Below are 18082 nucleotides of genomic sequence, written 5' to 3' on the forward strand. Positions count from 1 at the left end.
GCACCTGATTTGCCCCAATACACCGGGCCTTTCAGGTGTTTTGATCTTCCCCTGATTTATCAGATTTCTGCTTCTATTTCCTCTGCTGCTTTTTCTGGATTCTGTTCCAACTTCCAAAATGTGTGACGCATGATTTTTCAGGTTTCTTGTCAAGCTTACTATTCTACCTTCCTCTTCCTATGCTGGGACTTTCAAGGACATCCCACAGATTAAATACATCAGTACCATAAAACCCCGTGTGTCTTCACATAGACAACAGAATGGAAGCCTTCAACTGACATCTCACTTTGTTCTGCTCGAAGGTGTTTCTTGACTTTCTTTCCAATTAGGCACAGGCTGTCCCTATCACTCAGTCAAATTAATCAGTCAATTACAAGTTAGTATTTGAGAATCTCTGACATCCTCTGTCCTAGTTGAGATACTATGGAGGAACTTTCTGCTTATAGAGTATCTGCAGCAGCTCTGATACCAGTGGGAAGCTTATGAGTCAAGTAGACAACAGTACACCACTTGCATCATCTGAGGGACAATACTCACTTACACCTCCATAGTACTGCCTGCCATGCAATAAATAGTTATTGAAGAAAATATATTTGGTTGAATGAGTGAATAAATGAATGAATAACTCAGTTACACTACGGAAGAGACCAGTTTAAGTGAGATAAGCAGCATCAGCAGGAGCATCCTGGTTCCATTCAGCTTAGCGCTCTCTCTCTCTCTCTCTTTCTCTCTGTCTGCTACTAGGACATCTTTCTCAGGCTCAGTAGAGCCCACTGTTCTGAAATCAAATTTTGTTTTTGACACTTATCCTGCTCCTCCTGCTCTCACAGCTCTGGGATCTGCAGCTTTTGGTGACCCTGGGCTCTGAAGAGGGACCCTGGCTAACGCAAGGTGCAGCATGAATCAGCTGGCAGAGCTGAGCATGAGGGCCATTCTTGACTCCAGGTCCAGGGTCTGCCCTGCACCTGCTGCTACCCAATCTGTGGCATCCATCACTTTCAACCTCCCTCACCTAGTCCAGTGTGTCTATATCCTATCTGCTATTTCTCACTCATGGCTTCAGGCAAGATTTCTTTTCATATCTGGATTATATTCAAAAATGAAGAGAAGGAGAGAGCATTTACTAAAAACCAGATCATTCCATATGGTAAAGTGCTGAGCAAAAACTCTATTAGTTTCAGGAGCAAAGTTGAGTTCATTACTCAGTAAAGTTGCTACATTTCTTATAATCCACACTATTATGAACCTATGATATATTTTAAGAAGTTAAAATGCACACACAAACACACACCCACAGATGCACATATGCATTTTAAGTCATCTAGGAAAATTCTATGTCCTTAGGAGGAAGAAACAGAGAAACCTTCAACCTCTCTGACCTTCTCTCTATCTCTGTCTTTTCTTTCTCTTATCTTTGTTTTATTTTATATTCTATTCTAAGGGAGTCCTCAGGTCTTTTAATGCTCTGGGTCACAGGCTTAGTCCACCAGCAAGAGGAGGGAGAAAATGGTGTGTTTAAGAACAGTTTTTTGGATTTCACGTATTTTTACCAATTTAGTGCATTCATCATGTGTTCATTCCCTGACCCTTTCTCTCATCACCATAAAGGATCAAAATACACCCTTTTGTTGGTAAAGGGCCAATCCCTTGCAATGGGCCCAAAGTAGAGATGGGAGTGTGTGCAGTGAGGGCAGACCCTGCAGAGCCAGAGGCCAGCAGAGCCCTGTGCCTGCAAAGTCAGAAGACAACCTGAGAGAATGCGCTCGAGCATCCTAAATCTGTTGAGACAAGTTTCATCAATTTTGTGGAACATGACAGAAAAAGAGGACAAAAGCATGAAGTTTGGGAGCAAATCTCATACAGCTTTGACAAGATTCAACCCAACTGTCTCTCTGGTTTCCCTGGCACCAGGCCATTGTGGTTCTCATTTTACAGAGAGATTAATGGAAGGACCGGAAAAACACTTCTCTGCCGGTTTTCCAGAAGGCAGAGTCAGAGGTGAGAAACTCTGGTTCCCACCTTGTGTTCAGCTGCCTGAGTACTGCATGAGGAGCCTCAGTGGCTGCCACGGAGCTCGGAGGGTGTGGCACCGGTATCACAACATCCTGGCTGCTTCTGAGACCCAGGGCAAGTTCCTGGAGCTCTCTATGCCACATTTGAGTCATCTGTAAAGGGGGATAATAACATCACATTGTGGTTGTGGGGAAGATTCAGTAGCAATGTGTGTCAAGTGCTTGGCAAAGTTCTCAGCTCCTCTAAGGAGCAAAATGGCAGCTGTTGCTATGTCCAGAAAAGCAACCTGCATAGCCAATTGGCTTTCTCTGTGATTCGGGTTTTCCACAAAAGAACAACTCACCTGGATAAGGGCGATGGTTAATGCCATAATCCCAGCACTTTGGGAGGCCAAGGTGGGTAGATCACTTGAGTTCAGGAGTTCGAGACCAGCCTGGCTAACATGGCGAAACGCTGTCTCTACTAAAAATACAAAAATGAGCCGGGCATGGTGGCAAAGGATTGTAATCCCAGCTATTCAGGAGGCTGAGGTGAGAGAATCGCTTGAACCCGGGAGGTGGAGGTTGCAGAGAGCTGAGATCGCACCACTGCACTCCAGCCTGGCAACAGAGTGAGACTAAGTCTCAAAAACAAACAAACAAACAAAAAGAATGATTTGCCTACGCTTCTGATACACAGTTCCCATTTCTCAGAAAGAAATAAGAAAACGTAAAGAGCCTGGACACCAAAGAACCTTCAAGAAAACCTCCAAGGACAGCAAGGCCTCGCCTTTAGCAAGCGGTAGGATCTGGGTGTGACTTATGGGGCAGGTTGGACACAGAAAGAGAAACTTCTGTCACTGGTGGATTTAATATTTTCCCTAGTTTGTTTTTTTGTTTTTCTCCCCCTGCCAAGGGATTAACGTATAGGTTCTTAAACAAGGGGGTCCCCTACTTACAGCTGACAGCAGCAGCTGCAACCTCTGACTCTCCTGCAGAATGGCAGGGAATCGAATCAAAAAGAAAAGCAAGTGGACAACCTTTCCTCCGGGAGCATGAAACACAATACCAGCCTTTCGCCAAACCCGGCAGACACCAGCCCTGATTGGAGGTTGCCTCGGAACAAAGGGAAATTGGTATTTAAAAAAAAAATCTTCTGAAAGCCAACTCAGCAGATGGTTTTTTCCTGGGCTCCAGGAGAAGGGGGGGAAGGTGGGGGTAGGGGAAGGATGCTGGGATAACACAACTGCCACCAGGATACAGATGACTGAGAAGTGACAAAGATGGGCAAAGAGGACTGACCTCTCACCCCAGAATTTCACAAAGGGCAATTACACCATGTGGTGGGTATCTGGACGCGCCCACTTCCAACCTGCAGCTGCTGTCCATCACAGCCACGTCTGGGGGCTTTATTAAGAACAGAGGAGGAGAGAGGCCAGGGAATAAAAGGATATCAAAGGAAGTGATGAAAAAGTTCAATTAGCAACCATAGTTTGTTGGAAATCTACTATATAGTAGTTTTAAAGAACACCTTCTATTTCCATTGCACTGTTAACATTTCAGAACTGTTTTATAGCCATTCGCTCAGATTATCTTCAGAATAATGTGGAAAGAAGAGTGACATTATTACTCCCTTATTAAATATGAGCAAACACAGATTGACTTGTTAAAGGCAGAACAGAGACTTGGACCCAGAACCCTTGATTGGAGAAACTGTTCCCCTCAGGCCTCAGGCTAGTCAGCGCTCATGGAATCTTATTTTGCAAGGGCCTCAGCTGAATCCCACATTCTCAGTCCAAACCAGGACACTTTAGAATACCCTGTAAATAACTTCTGGATTAAGTCACAGCGAGCCTATTATCCCACAGCCCTGTGCTGCTGCCAGCCCATCACTTCGTACCACGCCTCACTGCCGCTGTGACCTGCCCAGTGTTTTCTAGCAGGAATATGGCTGTGGGCAGTCAAGAAAGGCGCTATGTGTCTCCAGGATGAAGCTGCAGTGCTGGAGTTTACCCACAGCCAGGGCCAAGCAGCAGAAACAATCAGGTGAGTTTCAAGAGACTCAACTATTCTCTTCTTAAAGATGTTTCAGCAGGGCAAGGCAACGTGGAATGTATTGAAGATAGCTTCCTACTGCCAGAAACCAGGAGACCTGAGGGTTTGAGTCCCAAACACCCCCCCTCCCTCAGTAATTAGCTGTAAGCCCAGGCAAGCCATTTAAAACCCTCAGAGTCCTTTCCCCAGTCTATAAAACAGGGAGAAATAACAACAACTTTGCCTAACTATACGAAGAGCAAACCCAAAAGAAGGAACAGCTGGGCAGATGTGAATATACTTTGTCAAGGTGCTGGGCAGATGTGATTGTCCACACCATGTACTATCATCTGGAACACATATTTTGACAGTTACCTATTAAACACAATGCCCTGGGTTTTTCCCTAAATGTCCTGAGATCAATACTTCTTGGCAACATCTTTCTATACCCCACATAGCACTTAGGCTGAACACCCCCATAAAACTCTGCAGGTACTTCTAGAATTAAGATGCTTCAGCTCTGTTACAGTATATCTGGATAGGAGAGCACTCACACGTGCACGTGCACACACACACACACACACAGACACAAAATTTCAGATGTTTCTAACTACCAATGCAAAATACACAGAGCTGACTAAGCAGGAGCTGTTTTGATATTAATAGAACAGAAGAGCTAAGGCCAGGCGCGGTGGTTCACGCCTGTAATCCCAGCACTTTCGGAGGCCGAGGTGGGTGGATCATCTGAGGTCAGAAGCTTGAGACCAGCCTGGCCAACGTGGCAAAATGCCATCTCTACTAAAAATACAAAACAAATTAGCCCGGTGTTGGGGCACGCACCTGTAGTCCCAGCTACTTGGGGGGCTGAGGCAGGAGAATTGCTTGAACCTGGGAGGCGGAGGTTACAGTGAGTGGAGATCGTGCCACTGCACACCAGCCGGAGTGACAGAGCAAGACTCTTTCTCAAAAAAGAAAAGAAAAAGAAGAGCTAAGAAGAACTTGTTTAACATCTAGGCTGGAAAAATAAAAATAAGTGAATATTACATTAAAAGATATAACTCCTGTCCTCAGGGAGCTTACACCACAATTGAGAAGAACAGACTTTATCATTAACACCACACACTTAACAGCCCTTTCATTTAGATAAAGGAGGTCATTATATAAATGAGAAACCAGGTTCGGAGAAGGCAGATAGCTATCTAGAGATGTATCTCTACAGAATACACAGAAATGGAATTCTGACTGAGTTGGGCACTACATTTAAAAGTGTCTTGTTTCTGTGCCTTCCATGTAGTCCTTAGACCCAAACCAGACCATCTGTATAACATTCGATTCACATCTCTGCCCAGAACTGTGCACAAAGAGATGATAATAATGCAAACACCTGAATTTTAGCCTGGAGAATCCACTGACTATAGGATGTGATAATTTGTACAGCAAAAGTAGCATAAGACAATATTAATTTGGCAGGTTTCCTTACCTTGAGTTCAGTGTATATGAACAATGACATAGCTTCTAGAAAGCTGGTACAGCTTGGGGTCATGTTAATAGAGGTACTGTGTCTAGAACAGAGGAGGTTACAATTCCCTGACATAATGCAAGGCCAGACCACCTCCCAGTATTGTACTCTGTTCTGTGAGCTCTCCCACTTACACCTTTTAGAAGGGTCACTGAAAAACTAGTATTCCCAGCAAAAGAACCAGGGTGGTTTGGCACCAGGAAACCATGGAATACAAGGAACACTTTCAGGAACTGGAAATATCTAGGCTTTAAAAGGGATGCCTACTGCAATATAAGAAAGAGCTTTCTAAAACGAGGGCTGCCGCAAAAGGTGGCACATCCCCTCCCTGAAGGCCTTTGAGCAGCAGCCAAATAACCATGCCTTAGGGGTTTGGAAAGGTGTGTTTTGTTCCTTTAAGGGGATGCTGAGGCTGGGCGCGGTAGCTCACACCTGTAATCCTAGCACTTTGGGAGGCCGAGGCGGGAGGATCACGAGGTCAGGAGATCGAGACCATCCTGGCTGACATGGTGAAATCCCATCTCTACTAAAAACACAAAAAATTAGCCAGGTGTGGTGGCAGGCGCCGGTAGTACCAGCTACTCGGGAGGCTGAGGCAGGAGAATGGCGTGAACTTGGGAGGCAGAGCTTGCAGTGAGTGGAGACCGTGCCACTGCACTCCAGCCTGGGCGACAGAACGAGACTCCGTCTTAAAAAAAAAAAAATACAAAACATTAGCCGGGCATGGTGCCGGGCACCTGTAGTCCCAGCTACTCGGGAGGCTGAGGTAGGAAAATGGACTGAACCTGGGAGGCGGAGCTTGCAGTGAGCAGAGATCACACCACTGCACTCCCCAGTCTGGGCGACAGAGCAAGACTCCGTCTCAAAAAAAAAAAAAAAAAAAAGAGGGATGCTGAAAAAGAAATGCTCAGAGGCCCTTCTAATTTCTAGCAATATCCACGATTCTGGAAGCGTGACTCAGTTGTGGACCTATGCCTTTCTTCTGACACAGAGCTTCTGTTGTCAGTCTTCTCCTGCCTAATGACCAGATGCCTGATTCTCACCTGTGTCCTCAATGAATTTAACTTCTCATTCGAGGACCCTTTCTGGATCTCCCAATCTTGCCTTCCTTCATGATCCAGTAGCACACAAGCCCAATCAGAAACACTGCCCTGCCATTTATCTAAATGGTAGGAATCAAGCAGGAAGACTGGGTTAGTTCAGGAACCTGATGACACAGGAAGAATCACACACCCAAATAAGTTAGTTTATACATAATGCTGCCCCCAAATAATAAGAATGGAGAAATCATGGAGAGTCCCATTGTACACTACAAAACCCATGATCCACCATGAGGAGCTACTGCTTTAAGTTGGTTCTGCAGGGGTACTATGTGTTGTAAAAAATGCTGAAATTCCTGAGCTGAGTTCTCATGAACAACACTAAACAAATGAACTAACTGGCCTGGCATAAAAGGCTGTCCACACTCCTGGGCAAATTTATATTTGCAAATGATTGCTTCTTATTGGCAAGACATGGTGTGTGGCCCACCTGGAGGGACAGAGCTGCTCTCTATCTCCTCTTAAGAATTTCCTACCCACCCCCATCCTCCTATCCCCCACTGTGAAACTGGCTAGAAACTCGTGGGAGGCAAAGAAGACCATCTGGTGGGGGATGGGGGGAAACCACAATAAACAAGGTCTAGAAAACACACCAAAGTAACCTGCATTTCATACTAATGATGATTATCGAATGGCCTCACAGGCTGGGTACTGAGGTGGGAACTGCTCAGACTTCTCAGAGTAAATAAAAGTCTCAATTGTTTCCCGTGTGAGGTCACAGGTTGGTGGGGAGGTGAGGGAAGTTGGCCCAGGGAAGAAGGGGCAGGCAGGGAGAAAAATACAACAACCTGGGAATTCAGAGAGAAATGCAAACTCAAGATACACAGGGAGGCCCTTGCCTTCATAGGGCAAGATCCACTGGGGTACTATGGAAAATGGGGAAGTGCCCTAGAGGTGGTGTAGTCAGGCCAGGCCAGTGACCTGTAATCCCAACTCTTTGGGAGGCCAAAGCAGGAGGATCGCTTGAGGCCAGTTCAGGACCAGCCTGGGCAACATACCAAGACCTATCTCTACCAAAAAAAATTTTTTTAAAGATAAATCAGCTAGATGTGGTGGTGCACACCTGCAGTCCTAGCTGCTCAGTAGGCTGAGCTGAGAAGATCATTTGAGCCCAGGAGTTTGAGGCTGCAGTGAGCTATGGTTGCACAACTGCACTCCAGCCTGGGCAACAGAGCAAGACCCTGTTTTAAAAAAAGATAAAAAAAGGAAAAAAAAGGCAACAAAGAAAGAAAAGAAGGAAGGGAGGGAAGGAGGGAGGGAAGCAGGGAAGGAGGGAGGAAGGGAGGGAGGGAGGAAGGAAGGAAGGAAGGGAGGAAGTAAGGAAGGAAGGCAGGCAGGAAGGAAGGAAGGGAGGGATGGAGGGAGGGAGCTGGGGGTCTCCAGGATGAAATTGCAGTGCTAGAGTTTACCCACAGCCAGGGCCAAGCAGCAGAAACAATCAGGAGGGAGGGAGGGAGGAGGGAGGAGTAGGGGAGGGGGGAGGAGTGGGGAAGCGATGTGGGGGAGGGAGGGAAAGAAAAGAAAAGAGAAAAAAGTTGCATAGTTCAAACCTCTCGCAATGTAGGGCCCTGGGTGTTCCTGTTCAACACACTCAGGTGTGCACTCCCCCAGCAGCGGGGGCTCACTGATCCACCAGTCAATATATAATTCAGCCTCAGGCCGACTCGATATGACATGGTGTGGCTAAAAATCAGTGAAGGTGTTTTGTCTGTCTGTACACCTCTTGAGGACGTGGGTCTACTTAACTCCTGCCCTCCTCTCTGGCAGCCTCTTCCTCTGACCACTGATGGCTCCATAGGGGAGTGACCAGAGCCTTAATGTCAACCTTCCAAGTCAAGTCACTCTGAGGACCATGCATGTTGAAACACTTTCCCCAAAGCAGTGTGGCTGTGTGCAAATTTTTAGTTTATTGTGGATATTAAAAACTTCCTGGGGTTCACGCCTGTAATCCCAGTACTTTGATAGGTTGAGGCGGTCAGATCACGAGGTCAGGAGTTTGAGACCAGCCTGGCCAGCACAGTGAAACCCCATCTCTACTAAAAACACAAAAGTTAGCTGCGTGTGGTGGCATGGGCCTGTAGTCCCAGCTACTTGGGAGGCTGAGGCAGGAGAACTGCTTGAACCTCGGAGGCAAAGGTTGTAGTGTGCCGAAAACCTGCCATTGAACCCCAGCCTGGGTGACAGAGTGAGACTCCATCTCAAAAAAAAAAAAAAAAAAAACTCCTAAAATGCATGGCTTCAAGGCCTTGTGCTGTTTATTTTCTACATTTAATGCTGTCAGGAACCCGAACCAAGGCCTCAGTTCGGACTCTGAGACCCCACCCCGTGTTCTCTACCTTGACTATCTTTAGCGGCTCCCAGTAACTTCCTGAACAAAGCCACTTGTGTCTAATAAACAAGCAAGGCAGGTGGGGGATGTCCTGGGATATGCTGCATTTTGTAGCTTGAAGGTGGGATGTTTTTAACTTAAACTTGCAGGAATCAGAAGAGTCAAAATGTGGTAGGAAAAGGCAAAAAGGGATTGTTTCTCTTGCCTTTTATTAAAAAGAAAAAAAGGAAATATAACTGCGGGTCAACTAGCAATGTAGCAATGAGAGGACTTTTTGAGGATGTAAAATTGCAATGATGAGGAAGAGGGGCCGACTTTGCAAATGCTGGAAGAGTAGCAGCCGCCAGCTAAACCCCACTTGGTGGTTCCTTTGACACTGCTTTGAAAGTTTCATTTTGAGTCATCCTTTGTGCTCAGCAGTCATCCCCGTTTGGCAGATAAATGACCACAGAGATAAAAGACCTTTGAACTATCTCTAAATAAATCCCTATAGCAATTCCTACCACCAACACCAAAAAAAAAAAAAAAAAAAATCATTAGTGATATGCTCAACTAATAGATGTTTCTCCAGGCATCAGAGATTAGGCCCTGGTACTGCCCCCCCAGCTAACATATAATTCAACACAGTCCAGGCCTTCCAAGTGCCCAGCACCACTGCAGATCACTGTGTGCCCACTCTGTGCCTCAACTAAGGAAGTTCCTGTGGGTGGTCAGCCGGGAGAGATGCCAAACAGCAATGAGAGCAGGACATACTGAGCAAAGTGCTGTCCTAAGTGCCCAACAGACAATTTCAACCTCACTACAGTGACATCAACAAGGAGGGGCTGCTGTTATCCCTGATTTTCCAACTGTCAGGAAACATTTCAAGAGGTTAAGTCTTGCCTAAGGTTATGCAGCCTGTCTCTGTTCAGAGGCAGAGAGACCACGTTCCTGGAATCAGGGTATCTGAGTTCTAATCCACTCCCAGAGTGGAGGCTTTTTCTAACAGACCCTGCACTCCTCACCTAGAATTTCACATACAGAGCACACTAGCCATGCTTCAGAGAATAAATGACTTCCTGTCTGAACAGAACACAGTTTTCTGCTGGCTATTCTGCCAGATGCATTTTCAATGGCATAGAATTCACCAAAAAACCTTCCTTGAGGGAGTCCAAAGAGAAAAAACAAACCAGAGAACACCAAACCAGGAGGAAACAGCCAAGCTACATATTTTAAACCCCCAGAGAATCCCAAACACAGGAAGAAAAAAAGGGAAAAATGGAAGACAGGGTTGAGGGATAACCAAATATTCCCAGAATATTCTTATGGAACACAAGTTTGGTAAATCACCACATTTTAAGCTCAACTCTGACCCTTGCTCCCATGATTTTAGATCATTTGACATTTGGTGCTAAAAGGAAACAATCTGATGACGGAACAGTGGTTCCAAACAGAGGTCAAAAATCTGTTTATAGTAATGAGCGTTCTTAAAGAGAAACACTTGCCCTGCTGATGAAACAGAATGGCCCTTAAAGTTTCTAGATTATAGAACAGAAACAAGACCTCAGAGGGAAAATGCTGCTTTGTTTTCTTCTTCATCTTTTTTTTTTTTTTTTTTGAATATGTAGAAGCTGAGAAGCAGGGAGGTAAAGTATGCTGGCCGAATGTGATTGTGAGTCACAGAGGCAGAGCCGGTGCCCAGGGCTCCCATCTCCAAGGCCAAGGTTCTTTCCCTCACACTTTCAGTTGATATGTCCAATGCTCCCTGCTGCCATGCAGAAAAGGTCGTTCCCCGCCTTCCCTGCGGCTTTAGCTATAACATAATCAGAGAGAAATCTATCAGGAGACAAAATTTCCAGGCATTCTCATGAATATATAGAAATGTGGTACTTAAAACAAAAACGTTTTTAAATCTCAGGAGATAAAAACTAAAATGAAACAAGAGGAGAAATTCGACCTCTTGTGTAGAAATGCTAGGGAGACCTGATCTCCAAGTCAGGATGAGGACGTTGTGGAGGAAGAGGCTCATACTCCCAGGAGTTTGAAACACCACATTCCCACCCCCAGAAGAAGAGAGGCCAAGTCTTCTGTAAAGCAGAATACTTGGGAATGACCAGAGAAAGTGCTGACAAAAGAGGATGGCAAGGGAGGGACACTTGAACCACCAGGAGAGTAGAAGTCTCTCTGAGCCCCCCACTAGGGTGGAGGAGGAGAAAACCATGGGTGCAGCAGCCAGAGTTCAGGCAACCTGCACCCTTGGCAAAGCAAGCCACCCTTCACCCTCTGCCAAACACCTCTTCTCATAGCCCCCTCCGCACCCACCTGTAAACAAAATTGCTACGACCATTAAAGGTCAAGAGAGAAATGTGCTTCTCAGGACATGCCAGGAAAAGGGAAGAACCCTAGAGCAATCTCTCCTTGCTGACAATTGTGTTACCAAAAGGCTCCGCTTTCATGTCTCGACCCATTTTAAGCTCCTCTGCACAGAGTCACTCTCACCAAGTTCCCCAGCACCCCTGCAACAGTTCCTTCTCTCTGATTCAAAGCTCTCTGAGCACTCCTGCTACTTACAGAATTAAATCCAAACCCATTTATTTGACATTCATTGATCTCTGCATTCTGATGCCAACCTCTCTTCCCATCAACAACACCTAAGAAACATTTTTCCCATCCATACTTTGTGTGTTTGCTCTTTGTGTAAGGAGGAAATTAGTGCATGACTTATTTGGCTTCACAAAAGCAGACTGTGAATGCTCAGGACAGAATACAAGAGTCTTTCCCTACGCATATGATGATGGTCTAGACCAAGACAAATCCTGAATGCGTTTTTAGGACCATGGCAGGCACTTGATGGGTATAAGGTTGAAGTCCTTGCTACAGGAGGAAATAAGATCTCCCAATGGAACTGGAGAGGAGGAAAAAATAAATCCAAAGAAATGAAACAGAAGTTGTATTTTTGTCAAAAGCAAATAAAATTTGTAAATACAATAAACGAAAAAAAAATAGGGCTTTAACTAGTGAGATTTGAATGCTCTCTCAAAACCATGGAAAACTTAGAATTAAGGAAAATGTGCCAGATTAGGCTTGTGCCACCCCAGCTATATGAGAAAGTATGGAAGAAACACCTAGTGATCTCAGCTTCCAGAAATCCTTTACTTTTATAGGGTGTGGCAGCTTAGGGACTGGAATATACATTTGATTGGAGTCTAATAGAATTGGCTTCATAGGAAAACCTTGCCCCTTCCAGCTCCTCCTCCTTTGAAGCAATCTGAGTCTCAAGTTCCTATAAATAAGTAAGATCTGCCTGGCAGGATTGTTATGAAGACTAATAGATAAGGTGAGTAATGTAAAACAGCTAGCAGAGGGTCTGCCATGTAGCTCAAGAAATCAGAGTTATTATGATGATGTGTACTCTGTAAATTATCCATTTCCTTCTAAAATCTTCCTCTGAGTTATAGCATGTAGATATCATCACCTGTATTTGGCAGATGAGGAAACTAGGGTTTCAGCAAATTCATACTGCAGATCCAGATTCACAAAGCTGCTTGGTGTCAGACTATCACACCACATCTCCTACCCTGAGTCACTGTATGGCATCCATCTGGAACTCCCATGCCCTTATCTTGCTGTTGAATCTAGGCAGGTGTCCCTGACTCCTAACATCCTCAGGAAAGAGAAGAGCTGCTAAGCCCTGCCCAGCTTGGAAACTCTTCAAAACCCTGTCACTAATGGAATTTTTTTTTTTAGATTGAGTCTCATTCTGTCATCCAAAAGGGCTGGAGGGCATTGGCGCCATCTCAGCTCACTGCAACCTCTGCCTCTTGGGTTCAAGCAATTCTCTTGCCTCAGCCTCCCAAGATGCTAGGATTATAGGCATGCACCACCATGGCTGGCTAATTTTTGTATTTTTAGTAGAGAGAGGGTTTCTCCATGTTGGGCAGGCTGATCTTGAACTCCTGATTTCAAGTGATCCACCCACCTCAGCCTCCCAAAGTGCTGAGATTACAGGTACGAGCCACCGTGTCCCACTACTGGAACATTCTTCCAGAGACTCATCTTCATGTTCTCTGTTGTTTTAATCTAATCACCTAGAAGGGAACCTGAGGAAGTGTAAGTTATTAAGTCACTTACCTGAGTAAGTTTAAGATGCAACCATGTTGGTCCCATGATAAAGAACAAGTTACACATGTAGTGTCCATCTGCAAAATTACACCTGTCCAAAGGAGAGTTCAGAGGCCCCGAAGTAGGTTCTGAGCTCTCCCCTCAGCCCCTACTTCTACCAAATGCTGCTTTCACACCTCATGTAAATCCACTCATCATAGACCCTCTCCCAAATAGCATCTCAATTCCTACCCTAGTTTTATATGGAAGAAAAAAGACTGTTATCCTGGTTAGAAGAGTCCGTGCATCCTTGAGCCAGGGAGGTAGTACATGGGCTCCTCCTCACAACTCACCACTTAAGTGGCGATGTTCCCTGACCATTTATAATCCCTTTCCAGTTTAGAGAGTTAGCCCTAGGTTTAAAATTTGGAACAAGGCTGTTAACAATACTAGACATAAATGCCTTCATCCCAAAGCAGTGGAACATGTATAACTAGAGTTAACGTCACAGAGAACTAGCCTATAATATGTAAGTCATGCTACCCTTATCACACAGAGCTTTCTTTTCCAACACCAGTGAAAAAGAAAATCATTTGGGATCCCATATAAGTTGTCTTTGCCTGAGGCTGTCAAGCAATGACTTCAACAAAATTAACTGGTTCACTTAAACAACAACAAAAAGCAGCACATAAGATAACACCTAACTCCCCGCCGGCCTCCAAACTCGGAGGCTGAATTACGAAAAGCAAAACAAAATAAAACAAAACTTTTATTATCCTGAAACTCTATGTCCTTACCCTAAGTTAAGGATCAATGTACATTTTTTGTAAGGATCAGAGAGTAAATAGTCAAATCTTTGAAGGTCATAGTACCTCTGTCACAACTACTCAACTCTGCCACTATAATAAAAAGCAGTCAGAGACAAAACATAAACAAATGAACTTGGCTGTGTTCCAATAAAACTTTATTTATAAACACTGAAATTTAAATTTCATATGCCTCACATATTACAAAATATTATTCTTTTGATGTTCTTCCAACCTTTTAAAAATGTAAAAAAATATTATTCCCTTGGGGGCAATACAAAAACGGGCAGCAGGGGGCTGGATTTGGCCCAGGGGCTATAGTTTGCCAACCCCGGCTCAAAGTCAGCACATATATTCAGATGACTCCCTAGCAGGAATCACTACCAGCTCAAAGATCAGCTTAACAGGGCTTCCTTTCTAGCTCCTAGTGTAGGACCTGCTTCCCAGAGGCCACTCCATGTCCACTTATTCAAAAAGTGGTACAACTTATAAAAATAGATCCAGAAGGTGACTTCAGGATTAGATGCTGGTGGGTTGCTTACAAAACCTCATCCTCATCCATTCTGTGCCAAATTACTGATCACATACTTCTCATTCATAAAAGTAAGTAAATTCTGCAAGTTTATGCCACTAAACTTTCCCACACACACAGTAGTCAAGGTTTCCACATCTCACCCTCAGCTTTAGCCTTTGCTTACTCTCTGGTTGCAAAACAGCAGGAATTTGAAGGGTAATAAAGTTAACATTCTCATCCCATAGAGATCAGAGAATGTTCCTGTCATCTATCAAGTAATTGAGACTCAGTGATGATAGCTTTATTAATTCATTTCTGGAAAGTAACAGTGTTAGGCATAAATAAACGTAAGAAGGGTGGAGAAGTACCACATGAAGCAAGTTTCTAACAATTAAAAAGTTTTGAAGGGTATTCCCATCACAGCGTCATCATAAAGAGCACTGTGCATTGCATTTCAGTCCTTCTCCTTCCTCTCTGTCCCCTTCAATTGCTGAGGCATAAAAATGCTTATAACAAAAAGGCAAATCACATATTCAAATAAGCAATTTTATTGCTTTCCCATAAAGTCCACAAAGAGCATCCAGCTTTTTGGATGAAAACGACCAGCCTGAGAATTTCAGATATGAGCACTAAGGTCCACCGCGCATTTCAGCTTTGAAATCATCTCGATGGTACAGATTCCAAAGCTTATTCTGGTGTGTTCCAATGGGGAGAAAGCTATATTTGGGAACAGTCAGTGGCTTTAGGAAAAGTGGTACCTAATCAGGACAAGGTATTCTCTTTTTAGGGCAGCGAATTTGGGTTTGAACTCCCAAAACTGTGGGTTGCTGCTTAAATCCTGGCAGTGAAGGTGATGGAGACAAAGGGTAACCATTTTTCAAGACAATCCACCCACCCAAAAATACAACAACACACAAAGAACTGGCCAACTCAATGGCCAGAAACAAAGATATTCATTTTCGTATCTGAAGAGACCCAACTCCAACGCAAAGTCTCACTTTCAGAGCCTGATTTGAACTGTTGCATTTTCTTGCCCGAATCTCAGAAGTTTCTGTATGTGCGGAGATTAAACCTTTGGTTTCACAACAGAGTACCCAGAAATCACTGCAAAGTTGTAATGGGGGAGGAGAGAGCACGACCTCTATGTTCTGGCAAAACAAACCAATTTCTAAAAGTTATTTTGTCTTCCAAAATGTTAAACTAAGGTGACCAATTGTCCCAGTTTGCTAGGAACTGGGACAATTTCTGGATGCAGAATTTTCAGTCTTGAAACCAGGAGAGATTTTTTGGGCAAACTGTGATGAGTCAGTCACCCAGAAAGTCTCTTCTAGCCCATTCTTTGGATTTTAAATGCAACAAGATCAGCCACAACACCCAGTATAAGGATGGACACAAGCCCCCTGTGCTAAAGAAATAATATGATTCCTAGTGGTTTTAATGAAAATAACTACCCCAAAGCTTAAAAACAAAACAAAACAAAACCTAATGGTAACAGAAATGCTATGGATTATCCTTGCGCTATAAAGAAGAGAAGTTCATTCATTTGTGCCATATTTAGCTAATCCACATAGCTAGAGCCCAAATAAATGATCAAATGTCAGGGAAAGAGTGACAAAGACTATGATTAACACCTACAACCTAGAACCCCAAAACTCTGTCAGTAAAAGGGCTTCCTCCAGGGCCATCCCCAAGTCCCAAAGATTCTCAAAGACAAAAACTTACTATACTAAGGCAGTCCTCTGCTATCACAGCTGAGTGCCACACACAGGAAGGGAGGTCACTGTAAGTCACTGTAACTCCCTAATATACAAAATAAATTCAATGAAATATGAACTCATTCATTCCCAACCAACTGACACCAGCAACCACCTGTCTAGCTATTTTGCACATCCATGTTTGACTTTTAGGAGGAAAGTAACAACCAACCAAGTTAAGTCAATGCCCAATCTTAGAAGTCCATGATGTATTGGACAGAGATTCAGGCCAATCACTTGCCCCTTTTTTCGGTTTTCTACAGTTCCAGTTCTAATGCGCATCGCTGGCTTTCACAATGATGAGTTTTCAGCTCTGTGAGAGTCTTAGTTACTACAAAGACAGGGCTTTCATAGTCAGGCGAGTGATTCATCTTAGGAAGATTTACAGTAGTAATGACTGAAATCAAAAGGAGAGTTTAACAATTCTTGACTGTTCTGATTAACCCAAGTTTTTTAATATCTCACTCCTAACTATGAAAACTAATGCAAACAAAGAAAAAAATACTAAAAATTTTGTTATGGCTTAGCTGACCCAGACAATTGGCTGTTATACAATAAACAGGAACTCTCCAAAATTACAATTCTATAGCTATTGCTGTCAGACATGCAGAAGATATGATAATGAACTAGATACTATACCAAGATTATAGCAGAGGTGTTTCTTCTTGAGTCCTTAAATATTCCATCAAGGAGATTGGTAATTAATGAGTAGGTAAGTACAGTCGACCCTTGAACAACACGGGCTTGAACTTCAAGAGTCCCCTTACATGAAGATTTTCTTCTACCTCTGCCACCCCTGAGATAGCAAGACTTTCAACCCTCCCTCTTCTTCCTCATCCTCAGCCTACCCACCATAAAGACGATAAGGATGAAGACCTTTATGATGGTGTACTTCCACTTAATAAATAGCAAATATATTTTTTCTTCTTTTTGATTTTCTTAAGATCATTTTCTTTTCTCTAGCTTACTTTTTGAAAGAATACAGTATATAATACATATAATATATATAATATAATATATTAAATCAGTGTTAATCAACTGATAATATTACCAGTAAGGCTTCCAGTCAACAGTAAGCTATTAGTAGTTAAGTTTTTGGGGAAGTCAAAAGTTACACACAGATTTAACTGTGCAGGGGTCTGAGTCCCCAACCCCATGTTGTTCTAGAGTCAAATATAATATATAAATAGACCCTAAGAAGTTGAGGATAAAATGGCAAAAACAGAGAAACAAACAAAAACGACTATAAGACAGTGCTTCCTACCTTCTTTTTGGAGTGGCTTCTTTCTTCCTCCTTCGTGGCTTTGCTGTTTTTTCCAGCACGGGACACCTTCTGGTCCCCAGACTGCTTGATGGTGATCTTGATCTCAGGTGGACATATATAGTTCTCCAAATTCTTTGGGGGTTTCTTAGCCCGCTTTGTGGTCTGAATCTTTAGCTTCAGACTTCCCTCTGTGAAGTTTGCCTCCTTGATAGAAAATTCCTGCTCTTCCAAACCATCTCCTGCCACCCATTTCTCACTGTCCGCGTTGGAGTTGGAATCCACATCCCGCCCTGAGCCTAGTTCATCCTCCTCCTCTGGCTCCATGCGTTCTCCGCCCACCGGGATCCCCTTCCCAGGTCCTGGAGTGGAGAGCAAAGGTTCTCCTGCACAGCCAGGAGCAGCTGGGGGCTTGGCTGAGGAGACCGGCAGGAAGTCTGACTCGCCCCCTCTTTGCCGGGAGCTGCTTAAGGTTTCCCTGGACTCCATGACAATCTCTACAGTCTTCAGGAGTTCTCAGGAGGGGGAAGGGGAAAAGGGAAAAGGGAAAGGTGAGAAGAGAGGACACCCAAAATTCCAAGAACAAAATGGTCCAGTTGCTAGGGTCAGATTCCCAGGGATGGAGACACGATGAGGTGTTCAGAAGAGATCAGATCTGCAACTGAGAAGCAAAGAGACAGTTAGGCATGGCAGA

General features: G+C 44.1%; 1 protein-coding gene across 4 annotated transcripts in view; it reads right to left on the reverse strand.

Moving 5' to 3' along the window:
- SETBP1 (SET binding protein 1) overlaps positions 1-18082 on the reverse strand; it is a 382886-nt gene that overhangs the window by 343615 nt on the left and 21189 nt on the right. For all 4 annotated transcript variants that reach the window (XM_002808161.4, XM_028837859.2, XM_028837860.2 and 1 more), the window contains exon 2: positions 17392-18049. In XM_002808161.4, the coding sequence (XP_002808207.3) occupies positions 17392-17877 (486 nt within the window). In that variant the 5' untranslated portion in view covers positions 17878-18049. The remainder of the gene's footprint in view (positions 1-17391; positions 18050-18082) is intronic.

The sequence above is a fragment of the Macaca mulatta genome, chromosome 18 (assembly GCF_049350105.2).
Source record: "Macaca mulatta isolate MMU2019108-1 chromosome 18, T2T-MMU8v2.0, whole genome shotgun sequence".
Lineage (NCBI taxonomy): Eukaryota > Metazoa > Chordata > Mammalia > Primates > Cercopithecidae > Macaca > Macaca mulatta.